Here is a 22,875-nt window from a genome sequence, read left to right as displayed (position 1 = left end):
CAAGCCAGTCAGCGGGAGTCGACAGATGCTCGTGTTGTTGAGCTGGGAAAGACGGGGTGGAGTTAGACAGCGTTGAACGGAGTGGGGTTCTGCAGATCTAGACCATGCGAACTATCATCTGCCGTGTTCTGTTGGCCGAAAGATCTCGGCGAACATGCAGTGTTACCTGCATGCTATGCGTTCGGCGATTGTACTTGCTGCATTACGGCGTACCGAAATACACATCTCAGGGGCTGGCAAAGGCGCGAGAAGGCTGGGGCGGGAACCTTACTGCACGACGGCGAGAAAGGGCCATTGTTAGAGACCGTGAGTTACTTTGAGCTTTGCGATAGTGTCCTGCAAGTTTGATTACATGGTACGGTGGTTGGCGTGGTTGCGACATTCCAGAGTTGCAGTTGTGGGGTTGGGAAGTGCAGCGCGGCAGGCGGACATGCGAACAGGCGGGCGTCCTGCCACTCTGCCTGTCAGAACCTTCCTACGTTGGAAGCCCTCACCATCCACGACATCATCTACTCGAATGTGGCACATGAATGCAAAGATAAGATATTTGCGATGTGCAATGAGTGTATGTCGATGAGATTGATCCAATGAGTATGCTGAGATCATGCTAAACGCCTTTGCTAATAACAATCCATGGACGAAAACATGTAGCATGCACTGACGCCATCCAAACGTGACCCCATGCGTCCATTCCATTCTGCGCCCAACAAGCAAAACAAATGCTCATGCAAGAACATCCCCCTCCCTGCACCCTAAAAGATCTCATGATACGTCTACTCCCAAAAGTCTCGTTCGTTCGTTGAAGCGTCCGAGGGTAGGGGAACCTGAGACGAGAAGTGGCGGAAGAGCATCAAACAGCGAATGCGACATGTTTCTCCTGGATAGATCCGATATTTGTTGTTTGTTTCGAGGACGAAGTTGATGGTGGCATGCCGTAAGCCCGCACTTGCGCGCCCAAGATTTGTCGGTCAACCCCTCTTTCTACGCTGCGCGTGAGCTTTTCGAGGCCTGTTCTGAGAGGCCCGCCGACAGGCCGTTGTTGGCTTGGTTCCTTAGATTTCGAAGATTTTTTGGGTCTTGTGGCGGGAGCTTCTGGTTGTATAACAGCCGCTTCTGGTTTTGTGATCAGGGCTTGTGATTCCGCGTACGCTGAAGCTTCCGGTTGTGCGTTTTGGGTGCGCTTTTTGGGGTAGGGAGTAAGTGCTCGGCACAACATGTTGTTAAATCGTGTTGGTGATTATCGAGAAATGGAAATGCAGCTATGTTAGAAGTGCAAATTGTTCAAGTGCGCTGATTGTAATGGTGTTTTGTAAGTGGCAAGCATGGCATCGCGTCCATGGTGGTTTTATACATTGATGGCCCGATTAGATTCATTTTGCTGTACGCGTATTCGCAAACTGTATTCACCGACAATTACAGCACATCTTGCGAGGCATTGCTGCGGTTTGGCGATGTTGGCGCGGAAGGTGGCTGAAGGGATTCGTAACCTCGTACAAACAGCCAATCGGACGGCTGCGCTCGGATACGTCGATCTCCCTCCAGCAAAACCGGTGGCGATCTTGGGGCACTGCATCTCGGGCAGCGTTCACTGCTGACTTCAGGTCTTCCACTGCGGATGGTAATTGGGAAGCCTTGCGTTGGCTTAGTAGACAGAAGACTTGATGCCGCGTTTATCGGTTGTGAACCTACAGATCTCCCCGCCAGCGCATGAAGGTGTCTAGCTATTGGTAGCCGCAGCGTGGACTAAACAGCAGACCTACGCGTACCGGATGAGCGTATGGTCATATGATGGGTCTCGAGGGTCTCGAGCACGATCATACTCAGGCCAAGCTCTTGCCAGGTCACCGCTGACGTAGTCCCACTCCGACCTAATCTCCGTTAGTAAGCCGTCGCAATAGCCAACACACAAACTTACATGAAGATCAAGTCCAGCTGCACTTTGACTTTCCGTGCTTGAACCTTGACGACCCTCGAGGCTACGTCCTCGAAGAACGGAGGTAGACAGATTGCTAGTGTCATGTTCTGCAGATGCGGAAAGCGCGATCTTCGCGCCCCCAGGTTGACGAGTTGCGATAGACACTGCGCTTCGTCCGAGTGCATGAGGTTCCTCTCGTAGGGATTGAGGTTTCCCGTCGCAACGATGTGGCGAAGATAAAGTGTGCGTAGCGATGTAGGTAGACATGAGGGACCGAGTGCGAGACTCCGTAGTTTCGCTTCTTGCATGGGTTTATGCAAACAGATTGTGTCCAATCTGAGCTTCTCGAGCCGCGAATCCTTGATTATGTCCCTTACATCAACATGCCCGCTCACGGCCTCATCCTCTTCGATTATGAAGCCGTCGTTCGGATGATTGTATTCAAAAGTGAGTTCGCGAAGAGTTGTCTCGAAGCTGTGCTTGAAAGCGCGGATCAGGTAGCGGAAAGCGGTGCCATCCAATACATCGCGTATGCTGCCTTCGTAATTGCTATGCAATTTTAAACGTCTCAAGTTGAGAAACACTGCCGCAAAGACCTGTATTTCGTCGTCACCAAGCCCCCATTGGAGCGTATGATCAGTGAAGGAGATATCCAAAGTATCAAGCGTGTTGTTTTCGAATTCCCAGTCGTCGAAATGTTCGTCGGGAATCTCGCCAGCGGTAACACCCGAGAGGCGTAATGTCTTCAAGGTTTGCAACTTCAAAACTGGTATGATCTCGGATAGCGTGCCAGACACAATGTTCAAATCCAACTCTTGCAGGTTGGGTACATTCAAGATGAAGTTCCGTAACCGATTACCAAGGTCATCATACCGCATCGCGTAGACGGCCCGAACGTATAGCAACAAATCAGGTCGGTTTTGAAAGGTCTGCAATAATTCGTCCCCGTTATCTCTTGAGAGGATCAAAGAACGATAGATATACGGCTCTGTGATGCGACAAAACTTGCGTGAAACCAGCGATAGGTTGAGGAGATCGTCATAGTTTGATGTATGCCTGTTCGGCAGGGGATTGACGACTTCGGACACTACATGATCGAGTAGTTCTTCTGAAAGGCGCTCCATGACGGGAAGGGTGCGCAGGCAAAACAGATGTGACGGGTGGCGTTGTGCCTCAGCGATGCCTCAAATGTGTCGGCCGTCAATGAAGAGGCAAAGGGCGGCCACCGCCGCCGCGCTGCAGCTGGCTGATTCAGCACGCCTAGCGCTCAGCCCTATGGAGATAGCCCTGAAGGACCAACAGCGGACCACGAGCCGACTCACTTCAACTGACCGGGAAATTTCCCTCCGCTCATTTTTGTGTCAGTCCGGTTCCCACAACTCCACCCAGACAGCTGCAATATCTACCCGATTGCTTACCCATATGCGACAGCTGCCGCACAATGGCGATCGTCAACGAGCGCGACTTCCCTCCACTTCCATCACCAAATGCAACGCGCCGACGCGCCGCTGAGCGTGTAGTCGAAACCGATGCCGCAGAACCACCTACAACCAAACCGCTTCCGACATTGAGTGATCTCCCCACTGAGCTTATCTTGCAGATAATCAACTACTTTCCCGGCATGGACATTGAAGACTTCCAGCTTCCTACGCTCCTCAGTCTGGCATTGACTAGTCGGCGTTTCTATAACGTTGTCATCGACAAGATCTACTCTAAATACGATAGCCATTTCTGCGAGCCCTACCTTTTCCTCCGTACCATGATAGAGGCTCCGCGGCTCACAAAATATGTCCACAATGTGGAGATCCAACTCGGCACGTACAGTAACCAGCGCTACCATGCGACAGCGAGCGACAAGAAATCCATCAAGGAGGGATTGCGTGCGCTTGGTACATCGGACTGGAAAGAGTGGGCAGCCAGGTGCAACGGAACTCACCTCAATGACTACGCGCCACAGAAGCACGCGCTACAGAACGCGACATTGTTGCATGCACCAAAGATCAAACATCTCGGCGTTCGAGGAATCGCAAAGGAGAACTTGCGATATCCTTCCTGGATCGATCTCATTAGCAAGGCCGCGACAAGTCATCTCTCTTCACAGGTCCACCGCTTCGAAAAGCTACAATCGATTAGCGTCGAGGCAGGTTCGTTAGGTTTGAGCGAGCTCGCACCTCTTTTCCGGCTACAGTCGTTGCGAAAGCTGCATTTGTGCCAAACTTACCTTTATGGATATCGCCAAGATGATGCAGAAGGCGTACACAAATTACAACGTCTGATCCCAAGAGCGTGCAACGATCTAGAGGAGCTCGATCTGGAGAGCACTTATTACACCCCGCCGTTGCTGGAAGTATTGGTCTCCTCGTCGCGGTGCTTGAAGAGCATCAAGTACGAGACCGAGTCTGAACTTCACCTGGCAGAGCGGCCACCGGAAAACGGACAGCGGTACAAAACGCTGTCTGAAGTCTTACTCTGCCAGAAGGCATCACTTGAGACTCTTTGGGTTTGTTGCGATCCAGTCACCGAGGATGATACAAAGCGCAACGTCCATCTCCGTGACAACCTCAAAGATTTTGCTTCGCTAAAACATCTCAGCTGTCCACTAGGCATGCTCTTGAACCACGATGACGACAACTTTGTGGAGCGATTGCCATCCTCACTGCTGACGTTTCGAACGCCAGTCCGGAATCACACCGAGGACCAACAGTGCTTGGAGGCCCTGAGAGACGTGGTAACCTCTTATCGGGAACATGTACCTGATTTGGAAGAGGTTCGGGCGGTTGCTCCAGAGGCTGCAACATGGTTCACATATGATTGGGAGCCTCTTGTGAAGTTCTTCTCGGCTGAAACAGGCATCAGCTTTGTGGTGGAACCTGGAGACACTGATGACGATGCCTTCAGTGACTGGGATGGTAATGAGACAGACTCGTCGCAATCCTCAGATGAGGTTGATCTGTATAGCGATGAGGATTGATGTACTAGTATTGCTCACGATTTCACGGTACCGGCCTTTTCTGAGAGTCATTCCCGCTTGTCTACATGGACAGAAGCAGACTCAGAGGGCCCATAATTATACAAAAGCCTTAAAAATGTAACGCATTGCACAACCGGGTTTTCGGCGGGTTCCAAATCGTGATGGCCGATGTTATTCGGTACCAAAATGTGTCCTCGCCCAAGGCAGCAGCCTTGCGCAGGCCACATCTCAACCGCAAACTTCGCAACGTCGCCACTAACACAGCGACATAAAACATTGCGAGTGCGGACTTTCTCTGCAATACCTACAGCTATCGTCGACTCTTTTCCTCGTCCTATCGCAACGAAAGATGTCTTCTCCAGAAGACATTCCTGCGCCGCCAGTCAAATACGCGCACGCACCACCCGAAGGAGAAGAACTGAAGCAATGGAAGACTTCAGTCCTCGCCATGATCGACAAGCGTATCGACCTCTACCCACGACCGCTTCCATACAACCGAAGAGTAAGGGCCACTCGCGCGGTGGTTTTACTACTCGGCAGGATCAGACAACTCTGGAGGAACCTGCTTCGTACCTGGCGTAGCAAATTTGCGTTGGCATCTTGGTTCGTGGATGTAGGACAAGACCAGCGCCCAATATTCCTGGATTCAGATCGCATCGTCACTGCAATCGAGAGGGCGGGCCATGTCCCTGAACTCGTTGAGAACATCATTCGCTTCGCCGATGCAGAGACCCAGATGCACGCTGCCTGGAACGTTTCAACTCTCTGGAGACATACCGTCGCGCATATTATGACCACTCCAAACTCATTTCGTCCATCACTTCCATACGAAGTTGTGGAGCGTGGCAGTACGCGAAATCTGGATGCAATGAGTAGTCTTCCCGAGCCTAGTGACGAGGATTTCCAGAAATTTGAGCAAGAGATGCTGCTCTTACGTGAGTTCCAGGCATCAAGAGACGCTGAGATCGCCGCACGAGATTACTCATGGTCCGGGATATATCGACCTTACTGGCCGGCTCGCATTTACGCGTCGAAGGCTCTACCTGATCATCTCAAGACCTTATACCATTTGGTCAGCATTCGCTCTTCGTTGGACTCAAATACAAATGGGTGGCGCGACTTCACACAGTTCAAGATGAACCCTTACTTCCAAACTGTGTTCGTACGGCAGTTGACGGAGTCTGTCGGAGTGTATGAGTTCAAATTTCAGCCATTGGACCGAATCGAGAACCTCGTCTTTGGAACCACCCCTTACCTAGGAGCCTTTCGTGGACTAGTTGGCCCTATGCAGTTGACACAGCCGCCCTGCAAAGCGATAGAGCTGCGTGTCCAAGTACCATTTCAGCATCCGGATACTACTAGGGATTTCGGATATCCATTATCTACCTATGATTCGATGGGCACTATTGTACACGTACTGAACTCAAGCGGCATAACGTGTGAACAGCTATTCGAAGCGCTCGAGGAATGTGCCGAGATGGTGCTGTGGCATTGGCGAATCTCCGCGGATCAGTTCCGAGAGAACGTCCTCGGGTTAGAACACTACACGAATGGCATATGGACTTTGCGCGGAAGACCAACGATATACATTGTGTTGAGCGACATTCGCCCTCGCACGTTGAACGTATCTTCCAGTACCATCGACGTGCCTTCTATTATCGACCGCCAGCTGGAATGGATCCCAAAGGAGTTGGTTCGGACGATAGAGCACGTGGAAATTCGTGATGGAAGGCTTCGGCGATACCCCGCTGATCTAGAGAGTTGACGTCATCATCGTCTTGTCTCCATTCTCGGTGTAACGACTTGCGACTGTTGTGCATCTACACGAGGCGAATTGAACTGAGGAAGCCTCACATGAAGACCCTCGAGATGTTCCGTACGACGCGATAACGCACTACCTGGGCAGCTTTGCGACATCGGTAGCAGATCATCCCAGGTTGTTCCCAGCCCCCGCCTCGGTGGCCGAGACGACATGGAATTATTCCGCCGCCTACTCGCCTACTGGAGAAGCTGTTACATCTAGCAATACATTATGCGACAATTCATGTCAATGTTTTCGACCCCTCCATGCATCGGTTTCGCCCGTCTACTCGCCTCTGACCCGTGCCGTCCCCACAAGCCGCCCACTCGCCCCTGACCCGCGCTTCTGAATTGCCGATATTGCCATGCGCATACGCGCACGCTCAGGGTCTGAGACAGAAAAGCTCGGTATGCGAAGTGGATACTACGTAGATAGCTTCTCGAATCCATCTCGGTACTTCTACGGCCCGTCTCGTCGTTCCTTTACATCGTTCTTATCATCAAAAAGCAACAACAAACTCATCAACAGCAATTGGCAGGCCAAAAGTCAAAAGCAAACATGTCTAACCCCTCAGTTGTCAAGCCCGATCCGTCCTACGTCGTACCCCTCCTCATCAACGGCAAGGAGGTCACCACCAAAACCACATTTCCCGTGACATCACCCTCATCGCACAAGGAAGTATGGAGCTCTTCGTCCGCCTCGCTGGAAGAGGTCAAGAGTGCCGTTGCGGCTGCAAAGGGCGCCTTCCCCGCTTGGTCCAAGATGAAGCATTCCGCTAAGCGCAACATCTTCCTCAAGGCCGCCGACGTAATTGACGCGCGCGCGGAAGAATTCGCAGACTACATGAAGATCGAAACCGGAGCTGCGGACAACTTCAGCAATGGGTTCAACGTGCCCAAGATGGCGGATATGCTGAGAGATGTGGCCGGCAGGCTGAGCGCGGTCATGGGACACATTCCCAGCTGTGAAGAGGAGGGCACCAGTGCGTTGATCGTTAAGGAGCCTTATGGCGTTGTGCTGGGTATTGCGCCTTGGTAAGGATTTTCCTGTTGATACATGTACGCATGCGACAAAACTGACGAGAGCACCAGGAACGCCCCATATGTGCTTGGCATGCGATCGATTCTGTACCCTCTAGCTGCGGGTAACACCGCCATCCTGAAGGGTAGCGAATTCTGTCCTCGTACATGGTGGGCCATTGGCAGCGCCCTGACCGAGGCTGGTCTTCCCGCTGGTGCGCTCAATGTCCTAGTTCATCGTCCAGAGGACGCGGCGCAAGTCACCACGGCCTTGATCGAAGAGCCCGCAATCAAAAAGATCAACTTTACTGGTTCCACCGCTGTTGGTCGCATCATCGCATCGACAGCTGGCAAGAACCTCAAGCCCGTTCTGCTCGAACTAGGAGGTAAAGCGAGCGCCATCGTCCTCGACGATGCGAACTTGCAGACCGCAGCAGTACAATGTGCGCTTGGTGCTTTCCTGCATGCAGGCCAGATCTGCATGAGCTCAGAACGCATTCTCGTGCACAAGAACATCAAGCCGCAATTCATCAAAGCTTTCAAGGGCGCCGTCGAGGGCATCTTTGGCGGCGACAAGCCTGCTCCCATTCTCGTAGCTGCACCCGGTGTAGAGAAGAACAAGACTCTCGTTGCCAATGCGGTCAAGAACGGCGCGAAAGTCGTACACGGCGACCACGAGAAAGACGAGAAGCACCCTGAGACGAACGAGGCTTCGGCCACACGTCTGCGACCCATCATTGTTGACGGCGTAACCAAGGATATGGATCTCTTCCACACCGAGTCCTTCGGTCCTTCGGTCTCCGTCATCGAGATCTCCAGCGACGAGGAAGCCATCGAGATCGCCAACGACACCGACTATGGTCTTTCGGGCGCTGTGTTCACAGAGAACCTTGGCCGCGGTCTACGGGTTGCGAAGCAGATTGAAAGCGGGTAAGTCCTTCTCAATATCGAATGATGTGGCGTTTGTAATTACTAACAACTGCATACAGAGCTATCCATATCAACTCCATGACAGTGCACGACGAGTGGACCTTGCCGCATGGTGGTGCGAAGGCAAGTGGATTCGGCCGTTTCAACGGACATTGGGGTATTGAAGAGTTCTTGAGGATGAAGACTATTACCTACAAGGAGTAAGAGTGATTGTGTGTAAATTAAGCAATACATTATTATCTCCTCGCTCGGCAAACAGCGATACTCTGAAGTTGGTAAATTATGGAGTACGTGGTACGACCTCAAACCCTGAGCCCGGTTTGCTTTCTCCTGATTCAGCCAATAACATAGCCTGCGGGTCCGATTTGGATATGCTTGGAATCTTTCCCTTACTCGTCTTTGCTACGCCACATTCGTTCGTCGTGCGCCCTCTGGTACCGGTTTAGGGGATGTATCTCCATGTACGTTCAAGCCACAGGCAGCGGTGACGCAAGGTCCAATGCGAAGGGTATATCTAGCAACGACCACCATAACGTACAGCCAAATCATCCCCGAAAGGGAGAACACAGCCTCCAGCTTGCAACGGGTGGCTTCTCTGAAGGAAGTACTCATTCCCCGCACGACACCCTTCTTACTAAGAATGGCGGAGTACACATTACCATATTCCATGTCAACACAACGTGGGCGGCGGGATGGAGTTGCTTATAATCTTGCGGGCATGACCTCGATTTCAACCCTTCGTTGACACCGCGATCCAATCTACACGAAGCCGCAAAGAACCTTGGAGACAAAACGCCATGATGCATACTCCATCCCTCCTCCTCACGATCCTCCCCCTCCTCTCCCTCACATCACTCACCACCGCAGCCTTCCCCTCGCTCTCCCTCACCAACATCCAATTCTCCTCTTACGTCCTCTATGTCTCTCCCTCCGCGCAAGGTCCCCGACAAGGCGTCATCGGCTTCACCATGACCAACAGCGCCATCGAAGTGCCCATCTCTTGCAGCGCCATGTCTTACAATGCCTACGCCCTCTTCTCTCCCACCGTAACCTACGAATGCAACTTCGCGCCTGCGGGAGGCGAAGAAGGGAGGGAGGATCCTTGGTGCTACACCAACAGTGCGACGTTCAATCTCGACACGACAAAACGGGATGAGAAGAATGCGACGATTTATGATTTGACGGTGCAGATGAGTTGGACGTGTGAGAAGTACGTATTTTGCTTTCTTATCTTATGATGATATTTCGGCTGACAGTTATTACAGTGAGGGTGTTTACGGTCTTTCCGCCCAGACAGTCTTGGATCTGGACTGTAGCGTGTGGGCGTGTGAGAACCACATGTGGCCCAAATATGATATCTTCTCCAATACTAGTACGTACTGTGCGCCGTACAATGTTAGTTTTGGGGATGGGGATGTCGAGGTGCTGAAGCTGGAGTAAGAATGAGGAGCTGAGGTCTTGTGGTCGTCGGGCCGATGTAGAAGTAGTGCTGTTGTAATGCATGAATACTGCTGCATTCTAGATCTTGTCGGCGTTCTGAATAGCCTTATCGGTTTTGTAACAGCATTGCATACTGCCACATTCTAGATCTGGCCGTTGTTTTGGGTAACCATTTCTACGATGTACTGCGCTGATCTTTTGCGGCTGAGCTATGCAGAGGCTTGATGCATGTGTAGTCTGCTGTTCTAGGTTTCCTTTAGTCTACCAGCGAATGATCTGGATCACGGTACATCGTCCTGTGGCTTCGGTTAGTCTTCGATGTGGCTGGCTGTCTTACCGGTCACGTCTACACGATAGGCGCAGGGTAGCCTTGATCTAAGTTGTTCACCCCGCATTATGCAGATTTTGGCGTTTCTTGTTCGTCTCTGTTCAATCACTGGAAAGTGCCTCATCAAAAGAAAGTCATCTGCATTTCCTTGATGCAGCGACTCCTGATGGAAAGGAGAACGAGGCTAACTCGTCAATAGATTGAAGCTCTGGCGATCCATCATGACGAACTCAATCGTCATTATTCAATGACCCTTTAGCCCAGGGAACGGGAAACCGCGTAATGTCTACCAGGCGATCAAGCGGGTGTAGACGCCGACATAGAAGATGCGCTATCAATTCTCCGGTAGCCTGCTCTTGGTATTCGATCGGATGCGAACACCCTGTGCCACGCTGGTGCTCTTTGAATTTCTCGTGGGATCCAGCTAAGCTCGTACAGGTCACGATCGCCCCACCCGTCACATCCATCACGTCGTAGAGCTACATTGGCGCGCGAGCTACCCTTTGTTAGCCCGGCCTAGCACAGATCGTGAGATGGGACAATAGAATTGTGATTGGCTTTGTCCGGCCTTGTTGGAAGCTAAAACCCAAGACTGTGGAACCAAAGAGCGTTCACTGGGCGGATTTTATTGTACACCAGTCGTGCGGACTGCTCTGATTGTGCGATCGTGATATCTATGAAACGTAGGCTTGTAGGCATTTTTCGGCATTGAGGAGCCGATACGATCGTCGTGCTTGCAGGTCAGCGAAAGATCTTTTTGTGGCAAAGCGTCCACGTATGGGAAGAGCTCGCAACACGACAACTGCTCTCGCAAAATCTGGAGTACGAGAATGTCCGTGAGAAATTGGAAAATCCAGGGGAGTCCCCCAGTCTGGATACAGCCGGCGATAAAGTTCGATTCGCGCATCGACCCAGAGATTGAAGCTGCACTATTTCGGGCGCTTTCTACCAAAGGCCGTGCGCTTCCCGCGTCAAAGTGACGCTTGCCATTGCCGGACCACCAACAGAACTCCTTTCCAGCCATCTCCAGGCTGATCACACGCCACGACTTTTTTCTCAGGCTTGCCAGCCCACACCATGCAGGAGTTCTGAAGTTCCGTGCTGGCGGAGTGGATCTGGGTGTGCTGGGGATGCCCGCTTGTCCGCATGCAGTTGGAATGCGCATGCTAAATAAAGCCAGACTCAGCCCGCGCGAGGGGTGCGGCTGAGTACCACCACAGTATTTGTCTTGCACGGTACACTTTCCCTTCCCCACTCCATTGTTTGGTAAGAGGTTGGTCGGCAATTACTTTCGTTTATACTCTCGTTCGCCGTTAGACCTACTTTGGGGATTCACGTTTCGCAGCCAGGACTTAATCACAAGATTCGCATAGAGGGGTAATAGTAAGATGATGGCACTCGAATCACCACAGCCGCTTTCGAGGAAGAAGTCGATATTCCGACGTTTCTCCAGACGAGAACGCGGCGATGCTCCTCCGTCGCCATTCCTCATGAACGAGGGCCTACGATCACCGCATCTACAGTCGTCAAATCCACAGTCGCCGAGAAGGCTACAACGCCGCCCATCACACCGACCGCTGAGCCTTCTTACACCACCAGCGTCACCTACTGAGAAGAGTCCTATCGTAACTATCGATGCTTCGAAACCTCAACAACCCAAGATGGTCACACACATCCAGCGCATCGACTTACCAATATATCAACGCAACCGGAGCGAATTCACACCTCCACCCTCTCCAGAACCGCGGCGACGCATCCTTCCCAGCGCGCTACCAACCATGCCATTTCCCGGCAAGCCTCTCATAACGTCGTGGAATGTCTTCCTTCCACCATCACAAATATACTCTTTATATCTTGGGTATGCCCCACGGGACATGGACGACAAGTGGTACATCTACAGCGAGGGTCCTGATCAGGCTGGCAAGCTAAAGGTGCACTTCCATCGGAGTTGGACTGGCATGAAGGTCGCAGAACTGTTTGTGGTAATGGATACAAAAGGCGAGGGTGCTGGAAAGATTGTTGGCATCAAGTGGAATGGAGGTGAAGAGATGAACTGGATGAGCGAAGAAGAGGCCAAATACATGATACGGACGGCTTGCAGGTGGCAATTAGCCGTGGATTTGGAGAAATGAAGCCACGCGACGGCCAGGCCGAGAGCCTGTTTCTGTTCGGCGGCAAGATGTTTCCTCTTTCCTTTTCTTGACGCGCATTAGCCCGCGGCTTTCCTTCGATCCGTACCGTTTGGCGTCCCATGAAACGACGTTCCAAGCATTCTAATAAGATCTCTATACCCGTTGAGGGTATACAAACCTCTAATATCAAGCTTCTCTTTTCAAGTACCGCATTGGCGCGCGCCTCGTTCCCGTGATCGGTAGTCGTAGCGTGAGATGTTAACATACCATCGATCTGATAGGTTCCCCCACTGAGGGACTCTCAGCATCCGACCAAAAGTAAAACATGTGGATTCAACAATCCGATACCTTCTCTCTGAGGTCAAGCGTGTATACCGGTGGAGGTATCGTGGTGTTGGTGGTATGGCTTCTTGCAGCAGCCTCGCGCAGGCTAATCAGGCCACCCTGCCATCGCGCCCTCCGGTTCCTATGGAGGCATACCCAGATCGTGTGATTGGATCGTGAGTGCAACCAACATGTGGCACATGAAGCACATTTTTCTTTTATCGCATTCTCGACTTTATCCTCTTCGCCTTCATTGCAAATGCCAGTGGCATGGTCCTTACAAAGTCTCAACATAACAATGACGGTGATGTGCCGTGTAACTAGGCTCGTGGGGTCCAGGAGCCGCCAACTGCACGCTTCCGAACATCTTTCGCGTCTTCCCTTCTTCGGTGCTACTGTTCCTCACCCACAATCCCTCCCCACACAATCCATGGCAGCGAGTGTACTACCGACAGAATTGAACCGTTCGGTCCGAAATGCAGTCCAACTTCACACCTTCCTCCAAATCTTCTTCTCCCCAGCCGCAGCGCCTGCCTGTTAATCCAAGACGGCACAAGGTCGACCCGTCGTTACGAAAGCGCGTCGTAAGAGCGTGAGTAAATTCCCAGCCTCACGTTTCGCATTGGTACTGGTTGTGGTTTCTTGGTACTACGGTGCCGATGGATGTCGCCCAGGCGAAGAGCAAGCGCATACGTCAGCAGGGCTCATCGGCAGCATCAAGAACACGCGCATCGCTCAAGTCATGCACCGTGCAAGCACCCGTCTAAAGCTCATCACTGACGTACGGCGCGTAGATGCAACGCGTGCAACGTTCGTCGAGTTCGATGCTCGGGGGAGCAGCCGTGTCAACGATGCAGCAAAACCTCACGCGAATGCGAGTACCCAGCACCGGAATCAGATAAGCACTCTCTCAAAGACGAGCTCGAACGCTTGCGAGCGCGTTGTGCAGCACTCGAGACAGGGTTCAAAATCGCTGCACCTGAAGAGGCCGCCGAGATCATTGGACAGCTCGACCATGGCGGGCCAGGAACGCGTTCGACCGCGCCGACTTTTCTTTCCGTCTCAATGGAGTTGGATCAAGCCGACACGAACGATGGCCGCCTGCTTGTCGACCCTTGTGGCACCCCGAGATTCTTCGGTGAAACGTCTGGAGCGACGTTCCTGGATTACCTAAAGCAATTCATGCTTACGCTGGTTCCTCTGACTTTCCAGCCCGAGTCGGCGGATGGGTCTTCATTTGTTGCATCAATTGGACGTTATCAGACATACGACTCGCGACCAATACCCAATCCAAGCGTGGATCCGTTATGGCTTCCGGACCAGGACGACATGGCATTGATGCTTGCCCAACTGCGAGCCTACATTCAGGATGGCAATGGCGAATTTCTGTCTGGCGGAATATACTGTAAGCTATGCGTGGATGACTGACTGTGCTTTCACTAACCCTCAACCAGGGTGGGGCGATCTTACCCAGTTCCCCACGTCTACGGCTCCTTCCGTCTTGCTGAGTGCAATGACGACAGACGACACTCACCGAGGCTTAGCCTTCTACCATGTCTGCTTCGCCCTAGCTACGTCTTTCGGTCATCAGTCTTCCCGACGCTCAGATCAGCATGCGGGAGAGGCGTACTTCAAGCGTGCGCGAAAGCTCCTCGGGAATCCATTAGATACCGTGCGATTCACCCTGGATGATGTCCCTGTGTTGACTCTTATGGGTTTCTATCTCATCGAGCTGAACCGCAGAGACGCAGCATACGTATATGTAAGAGAGACTGAAGCACTGCATACAAGACACGCACTTACAATCTCCAGGTCAGTTTAGCGATTCACATTGCCATTATACATGGTGCATTCAGGTCTTGCAACGATGAAGCGAGCAAACGCACATTCTGGACGCTTTACATTTTAGACAGATGGCTTTCTGTGCTAATGGGGCGCCCGCCAACTCTGCTTGATGAAGCTATAAGGCTGCCTCTACCATGCGATGTGCCGTAAGTATCTTACACATGCAAATATGAGAGCGTCCGCTAAACTTCCCAGCTCAATGCCGCCATGTGCAGGTCTCCGAGCACACGTAGAGTTGTCCCGCATCTCTGGCTATATCGTCTGCGAGACATTCAAAATCGCACCACGACACTACCAACGTGGCTACTCGACCTTGAATGTGGACAAGGCTCTGGACCAACTCGAAAACTGGAAACTCAACCTGCCGCCGGTGCTAGCTATTGACGTTGACGCTGACCCCGCGGTATTGTCCCTCCATCTAGCTTACAACCAACTCATCGTCCTCACGACTCGGCCCATCCTCCTGGCCGCTGTCAAGCAAGCCGTGGCTGAACGCTATATGAATGGCTCGTGGTCTGTGCAGCAACATGCACACAGCAAATATGTTCAGGCCTGTCCAGAGGCCGCCCAGCGAAATTTGCTTTTAGCCAAGCGATTACGATCTACAAGGAAGCTGCTGCAAGCCGGTCTACACTTCGTGTTCAACGCAGCTGTTATCTTGATACTAGATCAGATTCTCCACTCTTCCAGCACTGCACCCACGGCTACCGCGCTTAATACTCCCGTGTACACCCTGGAGATAGACTTTGCGATGCGCACGTTCGAGGAAGAGTCACGAACCGGTACTAACTACCCCAGAGACTGTTACAAAGTCTTGCAAGATCTCAAAGCTCTCGTTGACCGCTACCTCTCCCATGGTCATGGCCACTTCGAGCAAAGCAACGACCCCGGTCTCGTCATCAACACTCCCGGGACGCAGTACAATGCGCAACGAGGCGCAGAACTTCAAGGAAACCCATTGAACACCACAGCTGGCACTGTGTACCAAGAGTTACGAACCTGGATGCAGAGTGACGGATTGAAGCTACATAACAGCTTACTCATTTGAAACAGACTTCATCCACCGGGAATGCTACCCGGACGAGTGATTAATCAGAAACCTTATTCTCCCCGCGGCGCCCTCTTATGCCCGCGGACTGTACAACCAATCACGCCACTGCAGTGACACTGATGAGGAAACGCCCGAAGGCAAGTAGCCCTTACCACCTTGCTGGCTGCTGGGCCACGAAGGGCCGGTCGACGCTATAACCGATAAACGAGACAAGAACTTGGTAACGGCACGTGTAGTGCATAAAGTTCCTGCTTCGAGCTGCCGCGCGGCGAGGGCATAGGGAAGATCATTTCGAGAAGTTTCCATCACTCCGTATTATCGCGACGGCCATTCGATGACAGTAGACGATGTCATCATATCCAATTCAGCTTTGCCTCCACGAAAGCCCTTTTACCACTCTTGTCGAGATAAGCAACCATATGCAAAAACAGCGTTTGGCTCTCGCTCCGAGGTGTCATAGTCGAAACCCACCCGGCGAGCAGGGGTCGCACCTTGCGCGGTGGGCTCCGATTGGCCAAGCTTAGCCCGGCACGCTTCGATCTAGAGGCTCCTGCAGGCCAAGCTGTATAACCACCCTTTGATCGGACAAATTCAATGGGGTGAAAAGAAGCGGTAACATATCGACAATGGGTCACGGGAGGCCAGAGACTAGGGTCGTGGGAGCTGAAGAGCCTCACCAAAGCAATTACGTACATGTCAATGAGGAAAATGGTCAAGGGCGTTCTTTTACCTAGGGCAAGCTTGGCCACTTGATCGCGCGGAACTTGCCTTTACTATGGTTTCTACTACTAGAGAAGAAAGAGATCCTCTTATTTCCACTTGTGTTCGCAGCAGCAGCAGCAAATCCGCAGTCATGAGTTCCACGGTCAACTTGGGAAACCAAGCTCCAACAATGACAGACGAGGAAGCCCCTGGTCCGGAGGAGCGTTGCATGTCGAGTCGCGTGAACCGAAAAATGGACATTGCACTTTTACCTTGCTTGTCCCTGTTGTACCTGTTCAATGGATTAGATCGATCGAATGTTGGGAATGCGGAGACGCAAGGTATGTTTAGATCGATCAGGTCAACCCCATGATGCTGATCCTACGAACACCAAAGGAACGGTTCTCCCTAACGTCTTACATGCAGGGTTCACAAAAGACATCGGCGCAACTCCGGACGATCTCAACTTAGCAGTCTCGCTCTTCTTCGTCACTTTCGTGTTACTCCAGCCTCCGTCGGCGGCGGTGGGGAGATGGCTGGGCGCAAAGCATTGGATTACTATTATCATGGCAAGCCTACAATACCATTATTTTCAAACTGGCATTTCTGATACGAAAAGATAGATCGGATGGGGCATCTTCACCCTAGCCCACGCCTTCATCCGCGGCCCCGGCCGCCTCATCGCCGTCCGCCTAATGATCGGAGCCTTCGAAGCAGGCTTCTACCCTACAGCCATCGCGTACCTGTCCACCTTCTACGGGCGCTACGACATGGCCGTCAGGATTGGTCTTTTCTACGGCCAATACGCCATCGCCGGCGCGTTTTCGGGGTCTATTGGTATGTTCACGTTACCTTGTTCAGTAATCCCGTACTGTATGTCATGTATGTATGTGCTAATACGGATTCCAAGCATTCGGTATCTTCCACCTCAACAACACACGTCTGCATAATTGGCAGTATCTCTTCATCATCGAAGGCAGTCTGACCATCCTCATTGCCATACTCGCGTGGTTCTGGTTACCCGCCGGACCAGGCTCAGCATGGTTTCTCAGTCACGAAGAAAAGGTGTTTGCTGTCCAGCGCATCATCAAGGATAATTCTGCGTGGACTTCCCATGACTTTGGGCGGGATGGCGTGGAGAGGGAGAGGCTGACGAAGAGAGATGCGAAGGAGACGGCGACGGATTGGAAGTTGTGGTTCTTGCTGTTTTTTAATATCTGTGCCAGTGTGCCTAGTCAGGCTTTTTCGGTTTTCATGCCCATGGTGGTGCAGGGGTTGGGGTATTCGAGTTTGGATGCGAATTTGGTATGTTCACACACTGAAGCTCAAACCCATAACACATGTGCTCAAATTTTGGGATGACAAGCTAACCCAAACAACGCTCAGATGTCCGTCCCCCCCTTCGTCTGCGGCGCAATCGGCCTCTACCTCTTCGCCCTCTCATCCGACCGCCGCAAAGAACGCGGCTACCACATCATAACCGGCATCTTCATCTCGCTCCTCGGCCTGATAATCACCGTAACCGCACCTTCACACCCCGCCCAATACGCCGGCCTCTGCATCCTCCTCTCAGGCTCCTACATCTCCGCGCCCCTAACCGTCGCCTGGCTCAGCGGCAACAACCCCGAGCCCGGAAAACGTTCGCTAGTCTTGGGTGTAAACGGCTTCGGGAACCTCGCTGGTGTGGTGGGTGCGCAATTGTATCGGAAGAAGTATGCGCCGAGGTATCTGGTGCCGTTTTATGGTACGTTGGGGTTTGTGGTTGCGGCGTTGCTGGGGTATACGGCGTATAGGTTTATTCTTGTCAGGGTGAATAGGAGGAAAGTGGCGTGGAGGAGGGGGAAGAGCGTGCAGGCTGTTGAGGCGGAGAGGTTGGATGGGGCGAGGTATGCGGATGCGAAGATGACGTTTTTGTATGGGCTTTGAGTGTGCCTGGGTAAGGGATGGATGGGCAAGATTGATGAGTGGGATTGAGAAATGGTAGGAATACCGAAATTTACAGTTTACAAACTCTTGGAACAAACTTGATGCATGATTTGGAATAATTGTACGATAAAGTAAAGTGAGGGGTTCGACTTGTTCATAATACTCGCCGACAATGTTGCTATTTGTTGCAGGGCATCAAGAGAGCGACTAAGCATGGGACCTTTCTTCTGGAGGAATCGTCCCTCGGAACGAACTTCAGTTCACTAGGAAGTGGGCAGCAAGAGAAGTCTCAGTCCATGAAGTCCCGTTCACTCCTCCAGCTCACACACATCTCTACTCCTCACTAGTACTACTCCCATCGTCCGCAACCATACTCTCCGCCTCCTCCCTACTCTTGAAGTCGCCAAACATGAGATAAACCCCGGGCACTCCATATCCCTGCAACTCCTTCCTAACCCCTTCCCTCGCAGCACTCTTAACATACCGCCTCGCCTCCTGCCACAACCGCTCACTCCCCGCCAACGGCTCCTCCGCATACCCAATCCACTCGCCCATCCAATCCTCCCTATCCCTCTCCATCTGCCAAAACGCCAATCCAGCTCTCACGTAAATCCAGCCTACATCGCTGCCCTCCAGGAACTCCGTCAAGAAGTGTTCGAAATCAGGGTTTAGGCTCTCCTGTAGTATTTTTATGCTGCGGAAACCCCAAAAGGCGGCTTCGGCGTACTGACCGAGGGCGTTGTAGGCGGCGATGGTGCGGGAAACGAGTTTGAGGCGCAGGACGACGCGGATGGTTATGCCGGTTTGGCCGGCGTAACGACCCGTGGTTATGGCTTCGTGGAAGAAGTCGTCGGCGAGGACGCGGCGGGTGCGGCCGGAGATGAGGATGTGGATGGAGTGGAAGGCTTTGTTGTAGAGGTCGAGGGCTTGTTGGGCGGCGGCGTGCTTTTCGTCGGCAGTGAGGGTGTTGGTGGGAGAAGGAGTCGCGGAGGCGAGGAGGACGTCGCCGGCTAGCATGTGGTCTGTAGCGTTTTCGACGGATTCGCGGAGTGTGGGTATTGGGATGGCTTGGAGCTTGGCAAGTTCTTCGCGGACGACAGGGGAGTAACCATGAATGTGGGTGCTGTTGAGGCCCTTGACGTGTTCGAATGGGAGAAGGAGCTTGCGTTGGAGAGGGAGGGGGATGTTGTGGTCTTGCTGTTCTTCCCCTATGACTGCCTCGCCATTCTCGCCATACGGATCCCGCAGAACGAACGTGGTAGATAGCCGCTCGTTGAGCATAGGGTAAGACAACGCGCTGTAATACCACGTCTTCGTGAATAAGGGCAGATCGTCCACCAGCATCACAACCATATGCTCAGGTACTTCGCCATGGAACGGCGCGGTAATCTGCACTACCGCATGGAAATTGTTGAACGCATCGGCGCGCGCATCCGTGCAAACAATCGGCACAAGACCCTCGGAGGAAATGTGGTTAACTAGAACTACAGCGTTGGTATATCAGCCATGCACAGCGAACGACGAAGAAAGACAAGGGAAAAGCTCACGGCGTCCTCGGCGACCGGTAAGTTCCAATTGCTCTGGCACACCATCCGTAGCCATTAGATAAACGCGATACATACCCGCGCTCGGCCATGGAGTAGCAATTTTGACGAAAACATTCTCTCTCCTCCACACTGTCTTCGCTTCGGCATAGATTTGTTTGTTTGCGAGCCAGAGGTTGAAGTCCCATTGGTAGACGCCGCCGTAGAAGCCTTTCGCTTCTAGTTCCTCGCTGCGGACAAGATGGTCGGCAGGCGTGAAGTAGATGGAGTAGATTTGTTCGCGCAGCTCCAAGGGGAGTCGTAGGAAAGGGAATGGGTTTGGTGTGGCGCTGGTGGTGGTGTCCTCAGACATTGTCGGCGGTGGAGTGGCGTCTTGTGGTGGTTTGGGTTTGGATGCGAAGGGGTTGGTTACGAGAGAGGTGAACTGGAACATGGTAGCGAGGGCACGCGGTCACAGAGCTTAGGTAGCTCTAGAGAAGTGTGGTACAGGCGGCTGGGAGATGCATGACGGAGGGCGAATCTGCCCCACCTTTAGCTCCGGTGTTAACGCCGCGGGCCGAGGCATGCAAGAAAGATGAAGTTTATCGCTGTTCGTTTCTGCTTCCACTCCCAAATCTAATGCTCAAGCAAGGTTACTCATGCGCCCAAGCTTCGCGTATACTGGTGGCGGTGGTTTACCAGGCCGGTCTGAAGCATTCGTCTCCATGCTCAACGACGGTGGCTAAAGTGACTGCAAACATGAGTGTGTATGGTTATGTTATGTATTCAACATATATAGTACATGTAATAGATATCCAGGACACCCATTCCCGGGCGAAATACTCCTGTCATATCCGCATCAGAGTGGAACAGTGTCTTTTCGTGGTATCTTTCAAATCCTTAAACGTACAATCCGCAGCTCCTCTACCGTGTCTGGGTAGGTGGTACTCCCTCTTGGTGGCTAGCTGCTGCTTCTGGTGCACTCGCTGCTGAAGGCACTGTCGCGGTCTGAGGCGCCGAGTTACCTGCACCCAACCAACTGAATGCGCCTGCCTTCATATCGTTGAGCTGAGCTTCCTGCATCTTCTTCTCCTCTTCAGCCATCTCCTTGAGCCATTGCTCTCCGTTCTCGCGGATTTGCTTGTCCAGATGTACGTAGTTTTGCTTGTTGAAGTCGCGGTACATGTCGATCATCATCTTGCCCTCTGACATGCCCTGACTGATATTTTGGTCACCCAGAACCATGCCTTGTTTCGGTCCATCGAGACCCAGACTCTTCATGAACATGCCACCGGCACTTCCCTTGGTCTTCTTCTGCTGCTGCTCGAGGTCGCGCTTGAATTGTTCGCGGAGTTTGGCCTCGCGGCGGGCGTACTCCACGGGAATGTCTTTGCCTTCCATCGACTTGAGAACGGTGCGGACGTCGATTGGTGTACCGGTTTGAGACATCATGGCAAGGTATTCGAGGAAGGGGATCAGGGCTACGAGGCCCTTGTCGCCGGGCTCGCCCTTCCACTTGGGCAGGATGATGGCGTTTTCGGGTTGGAGCTTGACGTGCGAGGGGTCGGTGTCGATCATGATGACTTTGGAGAGGTCGCGGTTGAGGTAGGAGAGGTCCTAGGAATCATTAGCGGAAATCTCATATATTAGAAAGTAAACACACCTTGATGTACTCGCCCTTCTCGAAGCGGGTAGCCTCGCGGAACAGTGGCCACATGACGAGACGGAAGGGGTCGAGCTTGCGGATGATGGGGTCGGCGTCCATGGACTTGACGGAAGTGAAGATGACGAGTTCGTATTGCGAGCTGAGGTATCGGAGGAAGTAGTCAAGACCAGGTCGCTTTGCTAATCGGTAGCCGTGCTTCGTAGTCCATTCTGAGTGTAGCAGGAGATCCTCCAAGCTGAGTACCAGGGTAAGTTCTGGTGCGCCTCCGGGGATCTTGTCTTTGTCTGGCAGCAACTTCTGGAAGGTAGGCTCTGTGTAGTATGCCTTCTGGCCGTTGATACGGGCTGCCGCACGGGCGTACATGCCGCCCAATGTCCAACCGTTTGGAGCATCGATGTGTGCGGCTTCCTCTTCTTCGTCCTCCCAGTTTCGGCCCATGAAGAGCGCGCCCGTTGTGCCAAAAAGTAGCATACCGAGGTAGGACCAATTGGCGACACGGTTCCGCCGCCTGTCGGTGCTCGTCTCGTATGCAGACTTGGGCAGTTCGCCGCCACTACCGCCCTCTCGGCCTCCCGCAGCGCCTGGTGTCGGGTCTTCGTAGAACTCGTTGGGGTCGTTGGGGTCTCGCTTCGCCTTTCCATCGGCTTCAGCATGCTCCTCCGCGAACGTCGAGGGGATTCCATATCGTAGGTCTGGTAGTGGTTTTTGCGGTTGTTGCGACTCTGGGCTCTCGGTGGTGGGGTCGGTGTTCTCGCTGGGCGACTTGGGTCCAGACATCTCCTCCTGCTCCGACATCTTGAAGTCGTTGCCAGCATCTTTCGAGGCTTGTGTTGCGCTCTCTACTGGTCTTGAGGGCTGTGTGGGTGTTGTGTTCTTCTCGGGCGCTGATTCTGTGTCGAACTCGGGCTGCTCTGAAGGGTTTACCGGGTTGGGCCGCGCTTTGTTGGTCTCGTCGAACTTGATGGGATCTGAGGGTTTCCAGGTGTTGTCTTTTGGCTTGCCGACCTTGGCATATGAGCGCGTCCATTGCGAGGTGGAAGCTATGGGTGTGATGCGCGGCGCTGCCAGTGCAGACCGCATGCGCAGGGCGCGGAAGGCGGTTCTGGGGAGCATGGCGAGAGAAGGGGGGATAAAATACAAATTAAGAAGAAAAGGCGCCTCTAGGAAACATGGGCCGGGCACATGGGGGTCGTGGTGTCGACGGTGTTGCGATGAAATAATTGATGGAGCAGGGCTTGGCGCAATGACGCTGCTCCCTCGCCAGAAATTCGGCCGTGTCGTATGGCAATCGTGGCTTCACCA

The 22,875-nt window shown here is 52.8% G+C and overlaps 10 protein-coding genes across 10 annotated transcripts; 7 read left to right on the top strand and 3 right to left on the bottom strand.

Moving 5' to 3' along the window:
- Positions 1 to 1,911: 1,911 nt before the first annotated feature.
- Positions 1,912 to 3,039, bottom strand: J4E78_001568 (uncharacterized protein; the record flags this gene model as incomplete). The annotated part of the gene is made up of 1 exon (XM_049362225.1): positions 1,912 to 3,039. One exon carries the CDS (start codon positions 3,037 to 3,039, stop codon positions 1,912 to 1,914), a length of 1,128 nt encoding a protein of 375 aa, XP_049227508.1.
- Positions 3,040 to 3,356: 317 nt separating this feature from the next.
- On the top strand, positions 3,357 to 4,886 carry J4E78_001567 (uncharacterized protein; the record flags this gene model as incomplete). Its single annotated transcript, XM_049362224.1, has 1 exon — positions 3,357 to 4,886. The coding sequence occupies one exon, from the start codon at positions 3,357 to 3,359 to the stop codon at positions 4,884 to 4,886; it is 1,530 nt and encodes a 509-aa protein (XP_049227507.1).
- Positions 4,887 to 5,235: 349 nt separating this feature from the next.
- On the top strand, positions 5,236 to 6,651 carry J4E78_001566 (uncharacterized protein; the record flags this gene model as incomplete). Its single annotated transcript, XM_049362223.1, has 1 exon — positions 5,236 to 6,651. One exon carries the CDS (start codon positions 5,236 to 5,238, stop codon positions 6,649 to 6,651), a length of 1,416 nt encoding a protein of 471 aa, XP_049227506.1.
- Positions 6,652 to 7,245: 594 nt separating this feature from the next.
- On the top strand, positions 7,246 to 8,840 carry J4E78_001565 (uncharacterized protein; the record flags this gene model as incomplete). Its single annotated transcript, XM_049362222.1, has 3 exons — positions 7,246 to 7,721; positions 7,779 to 8,636; positions 8,696 to 8,840. The coding sequence occupies 3 exons, from the start codon at positions 7,246 to 7,248 to the stop codon at positions 8,838 to 8,840; spliced, it is 1,479 nt and encodes a 492-aa protein (XP_049227505.1).
- Positions 8,841 to 9,436: 596 nt separating this feature from the next.
- Positions 9,437 to 9,874, top strand: J4E78_001564 (uncharacterized protein; the record flags this gene model as incomplete). Its single annotated transcript, XM_049362221.1, has 1 exon — positions 9,437 to 9,874. The coding sequence occupies one exon, from the start codon at positions 9,437 to 9,439 to the stop codon at positions 9,872 to 9,874; it is 438 nt and encodes a 145-aa protein (XP_049227504.1).
- A 1,918-nt stretch (positions 9,875 to 11,792) lies between these two features.
- J4E78_001563 (uncharacterized protein) lies at positions 11,793 to 12,536 on the top strand (the record flags this gene model as incomplete). Its single annotated transcript, XM_049362220.1, has 1 exon — positions 11,793 to 12,536. One exon carries the CDS (start codon positions 11,793 to 11,795, stop codon positions 12,534 to 12,536), a length of 744 nt encoding a protein of 247 aa, XP_049227503.1.
- An 800-nt stretch (positions 12,537 to 13,336) lies between these two features.
- Positions 13,337 to 15,753, top strand: J4E78_001562 (uncharacterized protein; the record flags this gene model as incomplete). Its single annotated transcript, XM_049362219.1, has 5 exons — positions 13,337 to 13,452; positions 13,655 to 14,265; positions 14,315 to 14,622; positions 14,673 to 14,851; positions 14,901 to 15,753. The coding sequence occupies 5 exons, from the start codon at positions 13,337 to 13,339 to the stop codon at positions 15,751 to 15,753; spliced, it is 2,067 nt and encodes a 688-aa protein (XP_049227502.1).
- Positions 15,754 to 16,648: 895 nt separating this feature from the next.
- On the top strand, positions 16,649 to 18,384 carry J4E78_001561 (uncharacterized protein; the record flags this gene model as incomplete). Its single annotated transcript, XM_049362218.1, has 5 exons — positions 16,649 to 16,799; positions 16,885 to 17,027; positions 17,082 to 17,295; positions 17,369 to 17,763; positions 17,845 to 18,384. 5 exons carry the CDS (start codon positions 16,649 to 16,651, stop codon positions 18,382 to 18,384), a joined length of 1,443 nt encoding a protein of 480 aa, XP_049227501.1.
- Positions 18,385 to 18,717: 333 nt separating this feature from the next.
- On the bottom strand, positions 18,718 to 20,361 carry J4E78_001560 (uncharacterized protein; the record flags this gene model as incomplete). Its single annotated transcript, XM_049362217.1, has 2 exons — positions 18,718 to 19,868; positions 19,932 to 20,361. The coding sequence occupies 2 exons, from the start codon at positions 20,359 to 20,361 to the stop codon at positions 18,718 to 18,720; spliced, it is 1,581 nt and encodes a 526-aa protein (XP_049227500.1).
- A 470-nt stretch (positions 20,362 to 20,831) lies between these two features.
- On the bottom strand, positions 20,832 to 22,686 carry J4E78_001559 (uncharacterized protein; the record flags this gene model as incomplete). The annotated part of the gene is made up of 2 exons (XM_049362216.1): positions 20,832 to 21,524; positions 21,571 to 22,686. 2 exons carry the CDS (start codon positions 22,684 to 22,686, stop codon positions 20,832 to 20,834), a joined length of 1,809 nt encoding a protein of 602 aa, XP_049227499.1.
- Positions 22,687 to 22,875: the final 189 nt, after the last annotated feature.

Source organism: Alternaria triticimaculans (assembly GCF_023758025.1).
Source record: "Alternaria triticimaculans strain BMP 0046 chromosome Unknown scaffold_1, whole genome shotgun sequence".
Classification (NCBI taxonomy): Eukaryota; Fungi; Ascomycota; class Dothideomycetes; order Pleosporales; family Pleosporaceae; genus Alternaria; species Alternaria triticimaculans.
This window is presented reverse-complemented; position numbering and strand designations above follow the sequence as displayed.